The 23,664-nt window shown below is 39.0% G+C and overlaps 1 protein-coding gene across 6 annotated transcripts in view; it reads left to right on the top strand.

Moving 5' to 3' along the window:
• The window catches only part of ncam1a (neural cell adhesion molecule 1a), a 287,657-nt gene that overhangs the window by 175,797 nt on the left and 88,196 nt on the right, over positions 1-23,664 (top strand). For all 6 annotated transcript variants that reach the window (XM_065286935.2, XM_065286936.2, XM_065286937.2 and 3 more), the window contains exons 2-5: positions 15,635-15,709; positions 16,317-16,529; positions 17,605-17,748; positions 21,751-21,888. In XM_065286935.2, coding sequence (XP_065143007.1) covers positions 15,635-15,709; positions 16,317-16,529; positions 17,605-17,748; positions 21,751-21,888 — 570 coding nt within the window. The remainder of the gene's footprint in view (positions 1-15,634; positions 15,710-16,316; positions 16,530-17,604; positions 17,749-21,750; positions 21,889-23,664) is intronic.

The raw sequence follows: 23,664 nt of genomic DNA, 5'->3' as shown, positions 1-23,664 counted from the left end.
TGTGTTGCTCGTCTTTTCAAAATATGTGTTTGTTGCGTCATGTGAACAATGTGCATCACGTGTTTTGTCAAAATAAGTGCCTGCTGCAAACGTGTCAAAACTGTTTATGATAAAAGAGACACTCAACTTCACAAAATACACGCAAGACACTCCCTTAACAGTAAACTCTGATTACGCATGAAATTATGCAAGTATCTGGAGAGTAACGCGAGCGTCTCTATTATCATAAACCCTTTAGACGCATCTGCAGCATGCACTTATTTATATATATCATTTGACGCATATTTTGAAAAAAGGAACCACACACATGACAGGCTACATACATTTTGTGACGAACATCGCATTGAGCGCCCTCGAGAAAAGAAGTCACCGGCCGTCACTGCTTTGCGGTACTTTAGACCGGGGGGATATATTGGGATATTACCTATTTTAGGAATATAATAGGAAATAATTTTCAGAAAGCTGTCACTGACAAAACAACACCATATGCAAAGCTTAGCAAAAACATTTTTGGCACGCCTCTTTAGTAGTACTTCCTATAACTGTTTAAGTTCAGAGATAAGAAGAATGCTATGTACAGTAGTGATCGGAATGTAAACTCCAGACGAAACAACTGCCATGAATCTTGTATGATTTTTATGTTTAAGGGGGGGGGGGGTCAATGGTATTTCAAGCATTCTGACATATTAACACAGTTATAGAGTTGTTTCCTCATGTTAAACGTAGGCAAAGTGTCAAAGAAGCAGTTGGACGTGTTAAAGAGTATTTCTGTGCCGAATGCACTTCGCCAGGGTTCGTACAAGTTTCGGAAAGTTTTTTTCGATTACATGTCCAACTGACGTTTTAGGGGTTTTCTATACGCACTTCCCCCGGAAAACCCCGCCCACCCTTCAATCAGCTTTGTTTTATTTCAAAACTCAACAATGGCACGAAAGAAAAGAGTGTTTTTGGATGTAAGGAGCAGAAATCCAGCCTTATGAAAACAATGGATATAGTTTATTATCCAGGGTAGCAGCGGAGTTTTGCGTGTGTGTTTGATGCGGTGGATTTTCCCAACCGGGTCATGACGAGTTGCACGCGGTAAGTAAGACTTCTGTCTTATGTTGGAAATAGTCGCGTGCATATTATATAAATGACACGAACATGTAGTAAATCATAAGTTAAAACAGTGTTGTATAGTGTTACATGACTCGTACTCGCTCCTCCCGCGGTATAACTCCTCCTTCTTCATTTTTTCGTACGTTATCGGAAAGATTCTGTAAAGCGAATCTTTCTTTTATAAATCTGATTAAACTAAAGACTCTTCGGAGCTATAAAGGATGTCATAGTACTCTATAGGTACTCAATATTAACATCAGATATGCAGAAATATGAGATCTGAGAGCTTTAAGAGCAGTGCTGCCTACAGGTATAAAAATAGCATTGTAGATCATAAAGCTATACAGTACAGTACGTTGTAAAAAATGACCATGTTTTTAAAATATACACAGTGATTTATTCCATATCAGCTTGTTTTGTCTCATTTCCGACCTGTATTGTGAAAAACATCAGTATTGTTGGGGAAGGGCGAAAGTGACACTTCACAAGCCTCATGGCACTCGGAGGAAATCAAATAGGGATGGGTTTACCGTTACCAGACACCGATGCCCCCAGGCAGCCATGAGGATAAAACTCAACTACCATTCTCCTCCTCTCACTACACCAATCATACAGAATAAATCTCAAATGTGTTTTCCCTGGATTATTGTTATAAGACCGAGAAAGTCTGACAAAGGGGCTAAGCACAGAATGTGAGCTACAAATGCCTAAATCTAGTGGTGGTCTTACCCCAAGCAGAGACCCTAGGGAGCGTTTTTATGTTTTAAAAAAGGATTTTTTTGTCCCGACCCACTGTGAAGTTTTTAATTGCATTGGTACTGCATAAAGCAGCCTTCATGAGTGTATCCAGGTTTTATTTTTGTGTTGTTCTTTAATATCTTACAGGAGTCCATTTTCGCTTTTTATTGACCCATTCCTAAATAGAACCGACAATACGAACTTCTCTCTTTGTGTTGGTGTGTCGTATGCCAAATAAATATTCCCCCTTACAATGTCACAAAGTTCCTTAAGCACATTCCTCATGTGCTATCCTGTTACCTATATGAGTGTGCTAACAGGGGTCAGGACCGGACAGCTCACAGTGATTGCCTGGTTTCCTTTATGGCATGTGTCGGTAATAAGCTTGTGACTCGCACAGCTGACATACTGCAGAGTCAGACTCCCCAACACCCATCAATCCTCCACCGTACAGCTTAGTGGGGATTACTGGACATACCATCACTCCGACCGGCACTTCTCTCGTTCCTATCACCATTAAGAGACATGGAGAGACCACAGTCCATGGTGCAAACAAATTATACACTCAGCTAAATGGCCGTCTGTAGTTTTTATTTGCAAGAGAGACACTCTCAACAGCGTTTGAAAAAAGTTCTCGATTACTCAATCCAGACAGTTGTTAGTTCTGTTTTGAAACCTGTTGCGGTTAGCTCCGCCAATTGAGGCTATGAGACCAGATACATGTTGTTAAATCTCTACACTAGGTTTTTAAAGTGATACTGAAAGCTGGGAATTGGCCTACATGAGCTGATCTCTGAAGGAGGAGTTTTCTGCTTCATCTGGCTCGGCATGACACAAATGATGAGCTCTTTTGTAGCTCATTCAGCGCATTGCAGTTGTGCAGTATTAGTGGAGATCAAACGCCACTCTGACAGGGACATTTCCTAGCTACCCAGATTTTTTTGGCATTGGTAAATCTCGAATTAAATTTAAGATAGACTAGTGGTGCTTTTCCATTGCATAGTACCCCACGGTTTAGTTTAGTTTGGGTCGGGTCAGCTCAACTCACTTTGGCGTGGTTAGCTTTTCCATCGAGTTTAGTATCACTTCGGAGTGGGAGGGATTATAGGCGTGTCGTTATATTTATGCTGCCTACTGCTGTGACATCATACACGTGAGAGCGTTGTTGTACATTCCCATACATTCATTTATTTCTCAGTCTGCCACAAAATTAAAATTGGCCACCACAAATAGATGTTTGCACATCGCGTTTATAACTACCTCTGTCTCACATGACAGTTTCTGTTCAAACACCCGACCCGTGGCGTCAGTCGACGGCGCTCCGCTGAGCCTCATTCAAGTTGCATTTAAGCATATATAATGCGGACGTGCACGTCGCGAATGTGCCGCCACAAACTGCAAGTCTGGAAAAAACTGTTATGGTGTCCCGGATTCTCAACCTGCGGATGTTTTTCATCGCTAAAAGGGTGTTTGGAAACTTATAGCAGAACACAGATAACAACATGTTTGCTTGAGACAGCGCAAGCTAGCAGTAAGCTAAAGCTAATATTTACATTATAGCGATGACGTGACGATTCCCTCAGACCAATCAGTGATCTACAGTGTTTTCGCGTCACGTTTGGTATCAGCTCGGGTCGCTTGGAACCCCAACCGAGGTGGTACGAAAAAAAGTATCGGGTACTACGTACTGCACCCAATGGATAAGCTCCCAAAAGTAAGCTGACCCGACCCAAACTAAACTAAACCGTGGGGTACTATGCAATGGAAAAGCGCCATAGCAAACGCTGTTAATGGGGACTTGGATGATGGAGAAGGTTGCATGGGTTGCCGGAAAGCATTCAAAAGCTTCTTTTAGTAGGATGACCAGTCACTTGAATTGTTTCTCCTCATCCACCATAGCACCTGGTCTCAATGACTTTTAACAGCAAGTCAATTAACTCTAATTACAGCCTGTGGCTAAGGGACTGATGGTAAGAGGCATGGATCAGGTCGATCTACGGACACATACTGAGCCCTGAGACATAGTCTACTTCCCAGCAGAGGTTTTTATGGAGTCTTCTGTTTTGAAGATACAAAAGGTTTAAAACTCCATAAAGATAAGATTTTACATTGTACTGTGTCCTTAAAGGAAAATAGGAAGATGCAGGTTGGTGATATTCACTTTCATTGACATAAGTCAATATGCAGGTGCTGGTCATATATTTAAAGGATAATCAAAAGTTGATTTATTTCACTAACTTTATGGAGATGCAGATTTCATTTTCCAACAGGACTTTGCACCTGCACACAGTGCCAAAGCTACCAGTACCTGGTTTAAGGACTATGGTATCCCTGTTCTTAATTGGCCAGAAAACTTGCCAAGAAAATCTATTGTGAAGGTATTGTGAAGAGGAAGATGCGATATGTCAGACCCAACAATGCAGAAGAGCTGAAGGCCACTATCAGAGCAACCTGGGCTCTCATAACACCTGAGCAGTGCCACAGACTGATCGGCTCCATGCCATGCCACATTGCTACAGTAATTCAGGAACCCCAACTAAGAATTGAGTGCTGTACTGTATATGCTCATACTTTTCATGTTCATACTTTTCAGTTGGCCAAGATTTCTAATAATCCTTTCTTTGTATTGGTCTTAAGTAATATTCAAATTTTCTGAGATACTGAATTTGGGATTTTCCTTAGTTGTCAGTCATAATCATCAAAATTAAAAGAAATAAACATTTGAAATATATCAGTCTGTGTGTACTGAATAAATATAAAATACAAGTTTCACTTTTTGAATGGAATTAGTGAAATAAATCAACTTTTTGATGATATTTTAATTATATGACCATCACCTGTATGGTGCATAGATGCTCTATTGACCGTGATGGATCCAACTATATCTATGACAAAACATGCTTTGGTGAGCACAGCAAATATGTGACATCATCGAGGAGTGGCAGAACATGCATTAGTACCCATTTTTCGTGGCGGTGTGCACAGCATTTTTTGATACTTTCTGCTTGGCTCCACATGCAAAAGAACCAACCTGACCGCATATTAGTTATCCATTATTCACCCATACCCCTTGGCAAATGTATCACCATAAAAACTGTAGGTCTGTGGAAAACACTGAATAGATTCAACAGGTGTTATTATAACAAGCATACATTGTGGACATTTAACATTCTTGTGACATTATTAAAAACCTTGAGTTTGGAGACCATTGGAAATGTACTTGTGAAGACAGTACATAAGATTAAATGGCAGTAAGGAAAAATAAGAACAATAATTAAACAAATGAGTATACATTTTTTTACACAATTTTAAAAATTAACACAAATGTAACACAAATGTAAATAAATTAATACAAATATTTAAAAATACTCTTAAAGTCACACTAACATGCACACACACACACACACACACACACACACACACACACACACACACACACACACACACAGAGGTTGCTTTTAACTCTTTCCCCGCCATTGACAAGTAAACTTGTCAATTAAGAGAAAGCACTTCCCTGTCAATGACAAGTTTTTCCGGCAATCCGTATTTCCACTATTATCCACCAGGTGGCGATCTTACCCAACTTATACAATCGGGAAAGTATCCCCCTAGGGCAAACAGCTGTATGTCCATGTAATTTTTGAGGATTGCTCTGAATGTGATCTCTAAAGTCTGTGATCTTCACAAAAAATGCAATTATCTCAGCTTTTTGCTCAAAATTTTGTATTTTTGAAGAAACCTACCCATATTTGAGAGATAATAAAAGAGAACACACGAAGGTAGGATGAAATGTTTTTTTTTTTATTAATCAGGGTCTGTTCTTTCATTTTATATGATATATTGTATATTTATAGAAGAACATGTTCTGTTTGAAAGAACGCTGAAAGAGTTAAGAAACTCAGATCCTGTTATCATTCAACTGCTTTGGTCGTCTACTGCAATACATCAGCGTCACTGCCATATTGACAAGAGCAAAACATTTCCCAGAAATGTTGACGTATAATACAGCAGTCAATGCACCATCTATGTTTGTCTGTGGTCATTGATATTTGTGCACTCCAGTCAGAGTCTGATCTCCGTCTCTCTGATGTTTAGTCACCCTGATTATCTGCATTATGTATAATTAGTATCCAGCAGGCAAAGCTCAAGGTCTCTGTGATGGCAGTTGGCCTCTTAAGTTTTAAGCTGACACTGCAAAACTGTGGGGCATCTACACCATTAAAGGTAATAACGTACATAAATGAAATGAATTTGTTTTTGGCTGGGGAACATTCAAGTCATTTGAATTTGTGTTAGTCACACATCGTGGCGGCCTCTGAGCGACTGGCCTCATTTATCATCTAGAAGACGTGCCGTGTTTTAAGAACATTTTTCTCATCAGTTCTATTGTGTTGTGCAAGGCAGTGGCCATTCATTGTAATAGCATCTATTTGCTGATGCTAATTTAACTTATGTGATACTAACAGGTAATTTCTAATTGTCTGGATGGTAATCATTGGTTGTGAAATTCTTATTTGTTGCTTTTAGTAGTAGGGGAAGTTTAGTTGGTTATCTAGATGGTTGCATAGTTTGACTACACTAGATTATTACAGATCATGGTCATGTACAGATCATTACATTACATCAATGACATCGCTTACCTGTTGCTCAACTGGAGTACAATTCTAGCAACACCAAGTTCAATGCAATTGTTAAAATCACCATGAAATCTTGGCTTGACAAAATTCACTACCTCTATATATAAGCGCTCATAGTTTAGTTTATGTCCCACCCTAACTTCCTGTTTTAATATAAATTGCGTCAATGCAAACACATTTTCAGGCTTTAAATACAAAGCTTGCATGCTCTGTAAGTCATATTGGATAAAAGCAGCTGTCAAATGTAGGAATCCACTTGATTTAATTTGAACATAAAAAATATAATGTCTTGCCTAGTTGCAGTTTAAAGCCAGGATTTCAGTGAGTGTTTTCATTGAAAGGCTCATAGACATCACAAAGTTGATCCTGCAGGACAGTGGCTTCTGGGGCTTTATCTCAAGTTCACTGCTCCGTGGTTCTTGAGGTGAACATTTTGCTTTTGTACAGTCACACTCTTTGGTCACAGCTTTGCTGTTTGCTTCACCTCCGGCAGAGCAAGTACGTTTACACACGCTTCTGTGGAGAGGCTTGGCAATCCCTGTTTTTCAGATCTCTGCAGTTTTATTTATGCTGGCCTCTGGTGTAGTTGTGTTTGATCTCGGGATAAACAGGGAATGTCTCTTCCAAAAAGAACAGAGGGATTGATATCTAAGGATCAGACATGTTTTCCTCTAAGACTTGAGTGTTGAAACCTCAGGTGTGGATTATGCAACTTGTTTTGTCAACTTGGCTTTTCTTTTGAGTGTGTACATGCATACATATGTTGGATTTGGGTGTTGTTTGTGTGTGTTTATCCCTGTTTATCCATTTAGCCTTTTAATTCTATTGAATTGGCATCATAATCCTTTCTGTCAACACTTTTTGTTATACTTTTCGAAGAAAGCCATAAAATTGCGAAGTAATTAATTGCAGACGGTTTCCTTTTTTTAGTGGTCTCTCGTACCCCTTTAATGTCCATTAATGGATGCTCATCTGTTGTTTCTCTGTAGTGATTTGCCTTCATTTCTCTGTAATTGTACAGACCTCTGTACAGCATTGTACTACCAACACCAAGGTCATGGGAATCCTAGGGAATGCAAGAAATAATAAAATGTATTACGTACCTTGAATGCAATGGTTAAAGGCATCTCTCAAATGCATACATGTAGATATGTATGTCAATAGCCTCTCTTACACAGTTATTTCAGTAAATTTACCAGAATGACTTTACCAGTAAATACGAATATACCCTCCGACGTTTTGTCTTTTTATCAGTGACGGCTCGTGACTGCTCAAGGGGTGCTAATTCAAAATAAGTGTTCGGAGTGTCATGTGTGTTGCTCGCGTTTTCAAAATATATGTTTGTTGCGTCATGTGAACCATGTGCATCACGTGTTTTGTCAAAATAAGTGCCTGCTGCACACACATCAAAACCGTTTATGATAAAAGAGACGCTCACGTTCACAAAATACACACAAGACACTCACTTAACACTAAATGTCTCTTCTATCATAATCCGTTTAGACGCATCTGCAGCAGGCACTTATTTTGACAAGACACGTGATGCACATAGGATCTCTCAATGCGCAGAAGACATATTTTGAAAAAATGATGGGCTACATACATGTTGTGACAAACTTTGCATCGACACCCTCAAAAAAGAAGTCACGGGCCGCCACTGCTTTTTACCAGTAAGACATCATTCACACATCAGCACCTAAATAAAGGTAAACTCAGAGAGAAAGCGGAAGTTACAGCATGGTGAGCTTATTATTGAATTTGTAAACAACGGTGGTTTATGACTTCATATTCACGGTTCGTATTTTGTTTAGTTTTTTTTTTCACTTCTTTGGCAAATGCTGACAGTCGTGCAGCTGCTCGTGATGAAACATTGTATTAAATGACTTTAAACGGAACCGAGTCGCAACCTGCGTCCTGAAATGTAGTTCTAAACGTAGGTTCGGGAGGAGCCTAAACATTCAGGCCTGTCAATCATCATCATCATGGGCGTATAAGGCAGCCTTCAGGCCTCCGTGTCCAGCTGCATTATTTTCCGGCATCCCTCCTCCTCCCCATCTCCTCCTTCTCTCTCTCTTTCTCTTTCTTCTACTTTACAGTTCTGTTGCAGGGGGTTGAACTTGGGGCTCGAGCCCCAGCCTTAGGTTGGCTCTCTCTGAAGGTTCAGAGCTCAGGTACAGAGCTCCCTTCGAGGACAGCAAGCCAAGTTCGTTTACCATTAATCATTAAGATCTGAATGCGCAGGCGAACTAGTGAAAAGTAGTAATGTTTACACATTGGGCTTCACAAAGAGTGTGCGAAGGACGTTGCCAATTCTGCAAATACTGTAGATGGTAAGAAACAACTTTGGTGAAGAAATGTGGACGTTAAAGAAGCACCTATTTCATTGCTAAAAACAACATTATTTTGTGTATGTGGTATTATACAATGTGTTTGCATTGTTAATGGTTAAAAAAAACAATATTTTCCACATACCGTACATTTTTGTAGCTCCAGATTTCACTCTCTTCCTGAAACGCACGGATTTGAAAGCTCTGTGTCCCTGATTGGCCAGATAATCTGTACATTGTGATTGGCCTGAATACCTCTGACGACAGTCGGACACGTGACGCTCCGTACCATGTTTGAAAGATTCGGTCACAATGCAATGATAAAAGGAGTTAACTTACAAGCTGTGAGTTCAAGCGGGAGGAATTATGATAATGTCGGTCTTGTCAACGTCACCAATCCCAGGAAGTAAACTGTTGCCTACAATCCGTGTGTTTGTTGTAGTCCCAGATAGAGATTATGTGGAGACGATAACTTACGTCATTGTTTACTTTGTGGTATGTACCTTTTGCATATTGTTAACATGTACTAATACACACTTACACACGTGTGTGTGGTTTGCTTTCAATGTTTCACACGTCTGGTCGGAACTTTACCTCCAGTTTCAGATTTTTTAATGGTCTGACTAGTTGCTAAACTGAACTCTTGTACAAATAACTCGTCGAAAATAGCAAATGTTTTATAGGCAGTCTACCTGTTGATTATTTTGCTTGTTATATAAATTAACTACTTAAACAGACTTTGTTGTTATTTATTCATAGCGAAGTTTACCGGAAGTTATGTGTTGACCAAGAAAGCCGCTTGTTTATCTTGTTACTGCTGAAACTGTCTATAGCTGTCTAAGTCATAGTCATATAAAACCATAAATGGTTGGATGGTGAAAAATATGCCACAGTTACTTTGCAACTGCTTTGAGAAGAACAATGTTGTCGTTCATAGTTTGTGTTCTTTGTAAGTTGGGGTATGTGGTGCAAAACCGATCTTCAAAACCTTCAAAACTCAAATCTGCCCTAAATTTCTAGAAAGTAGGAGTTTGTTTCAAGTCACTCCTGTCCTCCATTTCTCTGGATCACAGGGTTTTAAAATAGAAACTTACAGCAACTCATCCATCTGTTCTTACAATATGCTGCAGCGTAACCTTGAGAAAATCTCAAATCTGTTGTCTATGCCTCTTTTCCCTAAGCTGTTATTACTTTTTGTAATTTTGCATGAGTCAGTTATGCCTTAAAGTGTGAATGGAGTAAAAGCTCTTGGGTTAATAGGAGTTTATGTGTGTGTAAAACAGCGTGACTCTTTCAAAAGCTTGTTCAGGGGCTTATTGTTAAGGATTTATTTTCTTCTAGCCTGGTCAGTGACATGTATTTAAATCATCGGAATTCGACAACCAAGTTCAAAGCATTAAAAAGCATGTGTTAAAACACGTTCCTGATTAATGACTGTGAGATGTAGTGACAACTGGCCCCAAAATCTCACACTAGTGGCCCGGGGCCAATGGGTCTTCCTTAATGTTTAGCACTGTTGTTAGTCTTTTAAGTTTATGCAGAAACGATGCATACTCTACCCAGATATTAGAGTTACTAGAACATTCAGTGCATTCATTCGGTGCTGTAATGAGGCCAGCTAACAACAAACCCAACTTTCCCTCACCCTAAATGCCCCGTCCTGGCATCTGCTGGAAAATGTCCACCTAGAGGGTTGCCCAGAACTTATTGTTTCCATGGTAACCTGCCAGCATGTTGCATGCAGTTTCCGGAGTTCAAAGTTGACATCCCACCCTGGAGATGTTTTACTCTTCATTAGTTAATTGGATTAAAAGTAGAATATAAAGCTGAACCAGCTGTTTCTCTATAATGGGGTCTCATTTATTGCCAGCCTCAAATTAAACATGCTGCCTTACAGTTGGACACAACTGTGCTTGCTCCTAAATGATAAATAACTCAGAAATCAGGTATGCACTAACTGTCATCTTTATTCACAATTTATTTTAAGATTCCTAGAATCTCAAGCTGATTTTATGTCTGTGAAATATTACTCTGCATACAGCCTGGCTTTTGTGTAGTGCATTACTGCAGGCAAGAAATGCCTGTGCCAGGCTTCATCTGATATGGTTGAACGGTTAATTATGATTATGTAGCCGTCACAGTGATTGGTGTGTTTAAATAACATAAGCTATGGGATGTGCCAAGGCTAAAATGGACACTTAAAAGGCGTCTACTCGTAATTTATTAAGATTGCCAATTCATTAATCACTGACAATGTAAAAGTTAGAGCTGTACTGGATGCGGGTTCAGAAACCTCATGTGCAAGATTCTTGGTGAATCTTCAACGTGGAAGTACATCAGACACCTGTCAGATAAAAACATGTTTTCACGAAATCAGTCGGGGTGTAACTCAAAAACATGCTGTGCATCCACATCGTGTATGTGAATGTGTGTGTTTGAGTTACCCTCAAATCTGCTGAGATGCAATGACACCGGCAGTGTTTGCCCACGTTTTTTCATAGCCCCAGCTGACGTGGCATTTCAAAGCACCTTATCCCTGCCTCAGAACAGTAAAAATAAACTTGCTGTCAGGAAAGTTTGTCTGCGGGAGAATCTTTTCATTATGGCCCAAAAAGATTTAGGCTCTCTTTGAGTTGACGCACACATCAACGTATGGACGGAAAATCTCATCAAAGTATTTGCGACGCCTCGCTGATTTGCAGACACTTTTGCGTGTTTTGCCAACATCAGCATCTCTTGCTCCATTGCATAAGGATTAATACACCATCATGCCCGTCTGATGGCATCTTTTGGCAGGGCTTTAAGATGAATTACTGCAGCTGTGTATTTGCATGAATATAGTGTGGAGAGGATGCTGCTTTGTGTCAGATGTAAACATGCTGATCGGCGACACATCACTGATCCTGGGAAAATGAAGAGCTGCTTTCATTAGCCGTCATTTGTTAATAGATACGTTTCATATAGAAAACCTGACATCTAATACATGTTGGATGATACGAGCCGAATATGTATATATATACACTCTCAGAGTGAAGGAAAATAGCATATGTATACTGTATATATATATATTCCTCATTTGAAAGATGAATTTATAAAAGAACTAGCTCTAGATATTATATACGAACATCAGGTTTGTATGTTATGAGCATATTGAAATGTACAGCTTGAAAACTGAAACTGTTTTGGTATGGGATTGTGTTATATTACCCCGACTTTACCAATGCCAATATTGTTGCTAGGATAAATGCTGATGTATTCATTAGGAATAAAGATAAAGAGTTAAAGGACATGGGGTGCATAGAGTATTCTAGAGAAACATGCTGGGAGAAAAGCAAACGGCCACCTAAGGCAGGGCTGTTTCGGATTTATTTTGTAATTAGGCTTATCGATTTGCCATCCTATTGTGTTTTACGTGTTTATTTATCTCCTGTGAGCTCTCAGCGAGGATACAGCTCTGCACTTTTGTTGTATTGATACTTACTAAACAGAAAGTCCAAACATTTGGCTTCATTAAATATACAGCTTCTAGACTCCATTACTGAGTCAATGTATTTCAAATAATAATATCTTTATTCGAATAATAATCATTTATCATGGTCTGCTTTTATTTGTATTTGTTTTGGTGTTTAAGGGCAAACCTGTGTTGTAGGCTACTATTTCTCAGACGTAAGTATGTTCGGTGAACAAGCAATTGGCCTATTCACCCTTGTAAGTTATTGGAGAGTTTATGGCTGTTTATGAAACATATATTTCTGAGTTACAATGTATTACTTGGATTAAATGTACACAGAGACGTTTCAGACTCGGGGATTAAATTATATTGCTGGTTGTCTAGATGTGCTTTTAAGATTTGATTTGGTTCTGGTGGCTTTATTCCTTTCTCGCTTTGTTTTAAAGGCCTAAGAACATTGTGAGTATTTTATGTGTGAAAATCCTTTTAGGAAACAAGACACAACCTTCCTACAGTATCATAATGTCAATTTATTTCTGTTCTTGCGCTGCAGGGAGAGAAGGGAAATAATTGAATGTAAAACATTTTGATGTAAGGCTGGTATGCTGTGTGAAGCATGTGAATAGGGTGCCAAAAATACTCTGAAAGCATTTTTCATTCACAAAAGAACTTTTATTTTTAACAAATGGTCTGTGAAAGTCATTGCTTAACCCTCAAAAAATTATTATAAACCTTAGGAGGTAATAAAAAAATACTTTAGAGGTTGCAGTTTTTCTAACATACACTTACCTAAAGGATTATTAGGAACACCTGTTCAATTTCTCATTAAGGCAATTATCTTATCAACTGATCACATGGCAGTTGCTTCAATGCATTTAGGGGTGTGGTTCTGGTCAAGAGAATCTCTTGAACTCCAAACTGAATGTCAGAATGGGAATGAAAGGTGATTTAAGCAGTTTTGCGCGTGGCATGATTGTTTGTGCCAGACGGCCCTGTCTGAGTATTTCACAATCTGCTCAGTTACTGGGATTATCACGCACAACCATTTCTAGGGTTTACAAAGAATTGTGTGAAAAGGGAAATACATCCAGTATGCGGTTAAGGTTATGGTTAGGATAACCCTGTGGACAAAATGGCCTTGTTGATGCTAGAAGTCAAAGGAGAATGGGCCGACTTATTCAAGCTGATAGAAGAGCAACTTTGACTGAAAGAACCACTCGTTACAACCAAGGTATGCAGCAAAGCATTTGTGAAGCCATAACACGCACAACCTTGAGGCAGATGGGCTACAACAACAGCCCCCACCGGGTACCACTCATCTCCACTACAAATAGGAAAAAGAGGCTACAATTGCACGAGCTCACCAAAATTGGACAGTTGAAGACTGGAAAAATGTTGCCTGGTCTGATGAGTCTCGATTTCTGTTGAGACATTCAGATGGTAGAGTCAGAATTGGCGTTAACAGAATGAGAACATGGATCCATCATGCCTTGTTACCACTGTGCATGCTGGTGGTGCTGGTGTAATGGTGTGGGGGATGTTTTTTTGGCACACTTTAGGCCCCTTAGTGCCAATTGGGCATCGTTTAAATGCTACGGCCTACCTGAGCATTGTTTCTGACCATGTCCATCGCTTTATGACCACCATGTACCCATCCTCTGCTGGCTACTTCCAGCAGGATAATGCACCATGTCACAAAGCTCGAATCATTTCAAATTGGTTTCTTGAACATGACAATGAGTTCACTGTACTAAAATAGCCCCCACAACCCAATAGATCATCTTTGGGATGTGGTGGAATGGGAGCTTCGTGCCCTGAATGTGCATCCCACAAATCTCCAACTGCAAGATGCTATCCTAACAATATGGGCCAACATTTTTAAAGAATGCTTTTAGCACCTTGTTGAAACAATGCCACGTAGAATTCAGGGGTCAAACACAGTATAAGTATGGTGTTCCTAATAATCTTTTAAGTGAGTGTACAGTTAAGGAATTAGTTACCTCTTCACCTTAAATGGGAGTAAAGCGACTGTAGTAGTATAGTCCTTTTTTTAGCAATACGTGAGTGTCCACATGGTCTGTAAAAGGCATTGTTAAACCATAACATTTTGGTAACCGTGCATACTTTGTATGCATAGGTCACGCATGCGCTTACATAAGAATGTAGTATGTAGCCCAGGAGATTCATTGCATTTTGTCGCAATGCGCATGAATCTAACGTCTAAATACACATACGGGGCAAATAAACTATGCTTTGCAAGGCTGTGCGTACGAATGTTCGCATACACGTATAACAACAGACTATACACTGGGCTTAATGGGACAACAAAGTGTACCGTATTATAGGAAAGTGCTTCATAATTACCCATGATTAAAGTGGGTATGAAAGAGATCTCATTCACAGAATGTTCCATGTGGTTTCTTTCAAGGTCAGTTCCTCTCACTTCACAATATATCAAGTCTACAACATCATGAAGATCAGAGGCAGAAAGCTAAACATTTTGAAGTATTGTAATGTTTTTGATTGACAAGCTCAATGACATTGCTTTAATTGCACTCATTCTTTTGTAAAGCTAAAGCAACCAATCAGATTTGGACGTTTAGGTGCACTTTCACATCTGAGATGGACTGGTTTGGCTCTTTTTGCAAAATGGTATCCATCACCGGTAGAACAACTGCTTGTTGTCGGAGACGATCTGCACTCCGCGGATGAAAGATGAAATATATTAGCCTCATCTCGGGAAACGAATATGCTATCATTTACAGCATTACGCTCCCCGACCGCACAAGAACGAAAAATGCTTAGGGTAGCTCCATCAGGTACCTTCCATTAAACTGGAAAATTGAAGCTTAAGGGACCATTATGAAATATCAGTGTAGTTCAGAACCTTCGGCTAACCGTGGGAGGAAAATAAGTTTGTGAGAGGCCTATAATTCACCTTATTTCAGATAGTGCTGAGCCTAATTGTGATATTTAGGCCGAGCATCAGCCTGCCCGATGCTGAGGTTTATCTCTAAGTGCTTTTGACAGTACTTGGAGTTACCATGGCTACGGTTTGCTTCACGTTACTGTACAACAACACCCCGTGCACCCATTTCTTTACTGTGGTAAATGCTTATCTCTGCATGCCACATTAACAGAGCTGAAAAGAGGCCAATAATGTCGACATTGTTACCTTCCAGTTTAAAACCACACAGCCTTGTGGTCCGTGTACACCCACAGAGAGCATCCTTCCCAGGAGCGTGTTTTAGTTTCTTGGCATGGTCAGTGAATTGGAAGGGGTAGCATATGGTTCTTCTTTTCATCTTAGTAATTAGTTGTGATTAAGTAACGATTTCTAGTAAAATGCGTTATTTCATGAACTCTCTTTTTTTTATCCTCAGCTGCCTTACAAGTGGAAATCATTCCAGCTCAAGGCGAAATCAGTGTGGGAGAGTCCAAATTCTTTTTGTGTGAAGGTAAGCGAACGACTCTCCTGTGATGAAACAAATCAGGGGTCACTTCACATTTAACCTTCATGAGGTGACTTTGATTTCAAACCTGCCATTACTGCTTTGTCCAATGGATTTAAACAAGTCATTTTTCTGATTGTAGGCAAGGCTGAATAAACCTTTGATGTACTTACAGGGAATAAAATCATTGACCTGGCAGGCTTTTGTTGTGATTCTTTTTGAATTTAAGTCCTTGACTTTGGGTAAAGAGGAGTTAAATGTAATATTTAACAATGTAAAGCATGTTGTTGAAAAGAAAAACATCTCTTCTCCTGTTATAAATAGGTGTCTTAATAACACTCTACATTTTTTTGAGAAGACATTAATGAGAAATATTTCTCTGGCATACATCATGCTTTGTATGAATATCAGTAAAAGGAATAGTATGAATATCACCCAGCATTATCTTTAAAGCAAATTATTTATTTTGTGGGGTTGATTGATTTTGTGCCTGGCAACACAGATAAAGATTTCAGGACTTATTAGACAGGCGCAAACAAATGAATTTGCCTGTTTACTCCACAGCTGAGAAATTGACGGTATGTCACTGTGATGTCTGTGTGTATGTTCTCAGTTTTGGGAGAGGTTAAGGAAATTGACTGGTTTGCTCCCAGTGGTGAGAAGCTCTTGCCAGGCAGAACAGACATCACCATCAGCCATCAATCTGACGAGTCCACATCAACGCTAACAATCTACAATGCTAACATTGACCATGCTGGAATGTACAAGTGTGTGGCCAAAAGCGAGGAGAAGGAATCTCAAGCCACTGTCGTTGTAAAAATTTTCCGTAAGTTTGATTTTGTTATTTGTTATATAATTGCCAGAAATACAGTGAAATGTATTACTGTAATGTTTTCAAGATTTCATGAAAATATAAAAACAAAGTCTGCAGTTTAACTCTTTCACCGCCAGCATTTTTAAAAAAAGTTGCCAGCCAGCGCCAGCGTTTTTCATGATTTTCACCAAAGTTTAATGCCTTCCAGAAAATGTTCTTCTTTAAATATATAAACATACAATATACCAAATGAAAGAACAGACCCTCTGCTTTCAAACAAAAAAAACCGTTTCATCCTACCTTTAGTGGTTCTTTTGCAATCAGCTTTTGAATATGGGTAGGTTTTTGCAAAAACACCATATTTTGAGCAAAAAGCAGAAATAATTCCATTTTTATGACGGACTTTTCATAGAGATCATATTCAGAGCGATCTTTAAAACAAACACGGACATGCAGCCGCTTGCCATAGGGCAATACTTCCGGGTTTAAAAAGTTGCGGAAGGGCGCCACCTGGTGGATAATAGCGGTATTGCGGAAAGACGGAAAATCTCGTCATTGGCGGGGAAGCGTTTTCTCTTAATTGACGAGATATCTCGTCAATGGCGGGGAAAGAGTTAAAGCACAACATAATATTATTATAACGAAACATTGTCTAATGGAAGCATATGGTTCCATCTCTTTTAAACATAATAATGTTTTCTGTATGAGAATTGTCATAACTGTAGTAGCCTTGTTGCTTGATTTGCAATAGTTGTATTGTACTTAAACAATAGTTGTCCGACATTCTTTATTCTCTAGACTAGTGCTGTAATAGCATTTGGTACATTTTAAAGGAGACGTTCACCTAAAAATGGTGCCCATTGACTTTTCATAGTAGGGTTAAAAAAGATCATGGAAAAGTCAATGGGATTCACTTGTGGGTGAACTACTCCTTTAAGTGTCATTTGAAACTGTATGGGCTTGTTAAAATGGACTGATCTTGAGATTGTGTTTTTTTTTTGTTATTGACTTTTTCAGTCTTTTTTGATAAAGTCTGTGCACTTTACCAGTCTATGTTAATAAACATTTTTTAAATGATCTTTTTCAGAGAAACTCACTTTCCAGAACGCTCCGTCACCCCAAGAGTTTAAAGAGGGTGATGATGCTGACATAATCTGTGATATCATAAGCTCACCACCACCAACCGTAATCTGGAAGTATAAAAAGATGAGAATCCAACCTGAGAAAGATGGTAAGACATAAACATATGGTACTCAATCAGAATGAGTAAGACACAAACAGACAATAAGACACATGGAGCCTGTTTACACCTGGTAAGATTGTGGTCGATCGGATCACAAGTGGATGATCTGAGGTGTAAACAGGGTGTAAAATAATTTGAGCTCATCTATTTTCGACCACATATAGAGGTAGTCGAAAACGCTTTCAACTGTAATGCTTTTGTGGTGTAGATGCTAATAAACATTTCTGGGACCAAAGTGCTGTGTGAATTGTTTAAGACAGATAAAGGCAGTAAGACGCATACAGAAAGTAGGACATATAGAGACAGCAATCCATGTACAGACAGTAAGACAAATACAGACATTAAGACACATACAGACAGTAAAACAAATACAGACAGCAAGACACAGACAGTAAGACACAGACAGACAGCAAGACACAGACAGACAGCAAGACACAGACAGTAAGGCATGTACAGACAGTGAAACACACATAGTTAGACACATACAGACAGTAAGACACATATTGACAGCAAGCCACAGACAGCAAGACAGGTACAAACAGCAAGACACAGACAATAAGACATGTACAGACAGTAAGACACAGACAGACAGCAAGACACAGACAGTAAGGCATGTACAGACAGTAAAACACACATAGTTAGACACATACAGACAGTAACACACATATAGATAGCAAGCCACAGACAGCAAGACACGTACAAACAGCAAGACACATACAGACAGCAAGACACATACAGACAGCGAGACACGTACAGACGGTAAGACACGTACAGACAGCAAGACACATACTGAGAGAAAGACACATATAGACAGTAAGACACAGACAGACAGTAAGACACAGATAGTTAGACACATACAGACAATAAGACACATATTGACAGCAAGACACAGATGGTAAGACAAATCCAGACAGTAAGATGTGTACAGACAGTAAGACATGTACAGACAGCAAGACACAGACAATAAGACATGTACAGACAGCAAGACACAAACAATAAGACATTTACAGACAGTAAGACACAGACAGACAGCAAGACACAGACAGTAGACATGTACAGACAGTAAGACACAGACAGACAGCAAGACACAGACAGTAAGGCATGTATAGACAGTAAAACACACATAGTTAGACACATACAGACAGTAACACACATATAGATAGCAAGCCACAGACAGCAAGACACGTGCAAACAGCAAGACACATACAGACAGCAAGACACGTACGAACAGCAAGACACATACAGACAGCAAGACACGTACAGACAGTGAGACACGTACAGACAGCAAGACACATACTGAGAGAAAGACACATATAGACAGTAAGACACAGACAGACAGTAAGACACAGATAGTTAGACACATACAGACAATAAGACACATATTGACAGCAAGACACAGATGGTAAGACAAATCCAGACAGTAAGATGTGTACAGACAGTAAGACATGTACAGACAGCAAGACACAGACAATAAGACATGTACAGACAGCAAGACACAAACAATAAGACATTTACAGACAGTAAGACACAGACAGACAGCAAGACACAGACAGTAGACATGTACAGACAGTAAGACACAGACAGACAGCAAGACACAGACAGTAAGGCATGTATAGACAGTAAAACACACATAGTTAGACACATACAGACAGTAACACACATATAGATAGCAAGCCACAGACAGCAAGACACGTGCAAACAGCAAGACACATACAGACAGCAAGACACGTACGAACAGCAAGACACATACAGACAGCAAGACACGTACAGACAGTGAGACACGTACAGACAGCAAGACACATACTGAGAGAAAGACACATATAGACAGTAAGACACAGACAGACAGTAAGACACAGATAGTTAGACACATACAGACAATAAGACACATATTGACAGCAAGACACAGATGGTAAGACAAATCCAGACAGTAAGATGCGTACAGACAGTAAGACATGTACCGACAGCAAGACACAGACAATAAGACAAATACAGACAGTAAGACATGTACAGACAGCAAGACATGTACAGAAAGCAAGACACAGACAGTAAGACAAATACAGAAAGAAAGAAACATACAGACAGTAGACATGTACAGACAGTAAGACACATACCGGCAGAAAGACACGTACAGACAGCAAGACGTAAGACACGTACATACAGCAAAACACAGATGATAAGACAAATATAGACAGTAAGACACGTACAAACAGCAAGACACAGATGGTAAGATGGTACAGACAGTAAGACACATACCGAGAGAAAGACACATACAGACAGTAAGACACATAGAGACAGTAAGACACAGATAGTTAGACACATACAGACAGTAAGACACGTACAGACAGCAAGACACAAACAGGAAGACAAATAGAGACGGTAAGACACATACAGACAGTAAGACACAGATAGTTAAACACATCGACAGCAAGACACGTACAGACAGCAAGACACAGACAGTAAGACACATACAGACAGTAAGACACAGATAGTTAGACACATACAGACATTAAGACACGTACAGTTAGCAAGTCACAGACAGTAAGACACGTACCGACAGCAAGACACATACAGTAAGACATGTACAGACAGTAAGACATTTATAAAACAGTAAGACGCATACAGACAGTAGGGCACGTAAAGGCAGCAATGCATGTACAGAACGTAAGACACATACAGACAGTAAGGTAAGAAACTTTCTGAGAGGATTTCTTATACAAATGTTTCTGTTCAATTAAACTTAATTTAGATGCCCCACTTTCTTACTCCTTTTTTCCCCCTTATTTACCATCGGCGATCTCTATTATACACTTTTTTATTTCTCTCTTTCTCTCTCGCTAACTCTCTCTCTCTCTCTCTCTCTCTCTCTCTCTCTGTTTTAAGTTTTCGACATCTTTTCCTGTATTCTTCCTGTCAAAATTGTCCACTCTTGTTATTCAGTATGTGTGCTCAGCACAGCCCCACGGCACATGCGATTCAGCACAGCGAAACTGCAACGTCTGATCTTTGATTACGAATAACATCTAAAGTCTGAAAGTTTTCATCTGTGCTGTTTTGTTTACTAGTTCAAGCCCTATTTAGATAAACTATTTTAACCAGCAGTGGCTCCTCCCTCAAACTTCTGAAGTGACCGGAGCTCTCACATGAACTCACGGCCTGCTGCTGAATGTGTTTTACTGCAAACCACTAATTGTAGTACAGCTCAAAGCCAAACAGCTCTATGTAAACAACACATTTTCCATCTTTACTTTTGTTAACCTCTTCTGTGCTCTTGTGATTTTGTGTGACTGATGGTAATTTTAGCTCAGATAGAGCACAAATCACTTTGGTTCTGTTGGGTGTAACATTTAAACATGGTGTTTTTAACATGAATTAAAAAATAAATGCCAAAATATTTTATTTTCAAGATAATTGCTGCAAGTCAATCATGAGCAACATAGGTCATGTGATGACAATGTAAAATACTAGTGTTTCAAATGTTTGTCTACAAGATGAATAGCTCTGTCCTTACTTTAGTTTTACATTTTATATTTATGCATTTCGCAGACATTTTTATCCAATGCGACTTAAAGTGCATTTTTAATCAGTATGTGTGTTTCCTGAGATTGAACCTACAACCATTTGCATTGCTTACTCAGTGGATGAGGAACACACACATGTTGTAAGTCGCTTTGGACAAATGACTGAATGTCAATGTAAATGTTTACTTTATAAAAATTGTCAGAACACAGGCTTTGTCTGGACTGAAAAGCTGTTATATGCACCTTTACTTTTGGCCTCAATACGAAAAGCACCATAGAAAAGACCATAAAAATGATTTTATGCTTGGAGACGGTGTGGTATCAATTGTGCTACAGAGTCATTTTGCTGCCCAGCATGTAATGAGAGGCTCGTTAACATAGACTTCTTATCTTACTCAAGAGTAATTACTGTCTCATTTTGTATTCCCTCTCTCTCTCTCTCTTTCTCTCTCTGTTACTCTCTCGTCCACAGTCCGTTTCAAGGTCCTGAGCAACAACCACCTCCAAATTCGTGGCATCAAGAAGACAGATGAGGGTGACTACACCTGTGAGGGCCGCATCATGGCCCGGGGTGAAATCGACTTCAGGGTCATCAAGGTCACTGTCAATGGTGAGGATTCAATCTCGAGCCACCTGCTCCGTCACTGCACATACACATGGGGTGTAGTTTATACGGATTCAGTCCATTAACTCGATACAGAAGTAAATATTCAAAGGCTGCATTTGAGAGTAGCATTTGAAGAGCTCAGAAGCAAAACCGTGTAAGTGCATCTAACATGTTGTCTTGGAACGGAACATGTTTTATCAGACTCTTAATGGATTCTGCCAACAACTCAGTATTTCTAAATGGCCTGAGGCTGAGATTAAGAAGATTTGAAGCATTGAAGTATTTGATGGATACATGTCGAGAGCATCCGGTTAATATCATTCATATCAATATCATCAGCTTTAGCATCGGAGCTCCACATGTATTGTTGACTATTTTAGCTATTTAAAGAAAGAGTTCAGTACAAATCTTGCAGCGGTCTATTTGGAAATGTTGTTGTATATTAAAAAAAAAAAATTCAGTAACACTTTATTTTACAGTGTCTTTGTTACACGTTACGTGATGTTATTATTATAGTAATAAGTAAGGGATAAGGTATAGGCAACTCAGTATAAACCCTGACAGTATGATCAGGACCCGATACGAAGCGGAGGGTCTTGTGTCACACTGAAGGGGCTTATTTTGCTATAACAACCGTCTGCCTGTACATTATCCTGCTTATTACACAGCTATTTACCTCATAAGTAAGGTAAAGAACATTATATATTGATTTGAATTATTTTATTTGCTTTTATTTTTTAACCAATGCAGACCTTCCGCAAGGAAAATACGTTTACTTTCGGTTTAAAGATAAGACATTTAAATGTCACGAACACACTATTTGGTTTAATCATTTGTAAATACAGTACAATGTCATATATGTTATTAAAAGACATATTTATATTAATTTTTTTGTGTTATATTAAAGGGACAAATATACTAAAAAATATACTCATTTTCCAGCTCCCCTAGAGTTAAACATTTTATTTTTACCTTTTTGGAATCCATTCAGTCGATCTTTGGCTCTGGCGCTACCACTTTTAGCATAGCTTAGCACAACCCATTGAATCTGATTAGACCATTAGCATCACGCTCAAAAATAACCAAAGAGTTTCGATATTTTTCCTATTTAAAACTTGACTCTTCTGTAGTTACATCATGTACTAAGATCAACAGAAAATTAAAAGTTGTGATTTTCTAAGTTGATATAACTAGGAACTATACTCTCCTTCTGGCATAATAATCAAGGACTTTGCTGCTGTAACATGGCTGCAGGAGGCGCAATGATATTACGCAGTGCCCTAAAATAGTCCCCTGTTTTTGAAAGTTACTAAGGGGACTATTTTCAGATGCTGCGTAATATCATTGCGCCTCCTGCAGCCATGTTACAGCAGCAAAGTCCTTGATTATTATGCCAGAATGAGAGTATAGTACCTAGCCATATCGGCCTAGAAAATCACAACTTTTAATTTTCTGCCGGTCTTAGTACACGATGTAACTACAGAAGAGTCAAGTTTTAAATAGGAAAAATATTGATTCTAACGAGTGTGTAATAACAGTAAATAATGCATAAGTATATGCAACCATCCTTAACCCGAACCCCAACCCTATAGTTGTATATCTAAATATTACTACTAAGTATTTCCATGTATTATTACACTGTAACAACGACATTGTAAAAGAAAGTGGGTCCTCATTTTGTTTCATAAAGTCATTTTTAATATCCTTTTGAGTTAAAAAATCTTCTGTTTTATAAAAAATAACAGTTGCTTGGATACTACAGTAAGTACAATTTAGAGG

The sequence above is a fragment of the Paramisgurnus dabryanus genome, chromosome 18 (assembly GCF_030506205.2).
Source record: "Paramisgurnus dabryanus chromosome 18, PD_genome_1.1, whole genome shotgun sequence".
In the NCBI taxonomy this organism is placed as follows: domain Eukaryota; kingdom Metazoa; phylum Chordata; class Actinopteri; order Cypriniformes; family Cobitidae; genus Paramisgurnus; species Paramisgurnus dabryanus.
This window is presented reverse-complemented; position numbering and strand designations above follow the sequence as displayed.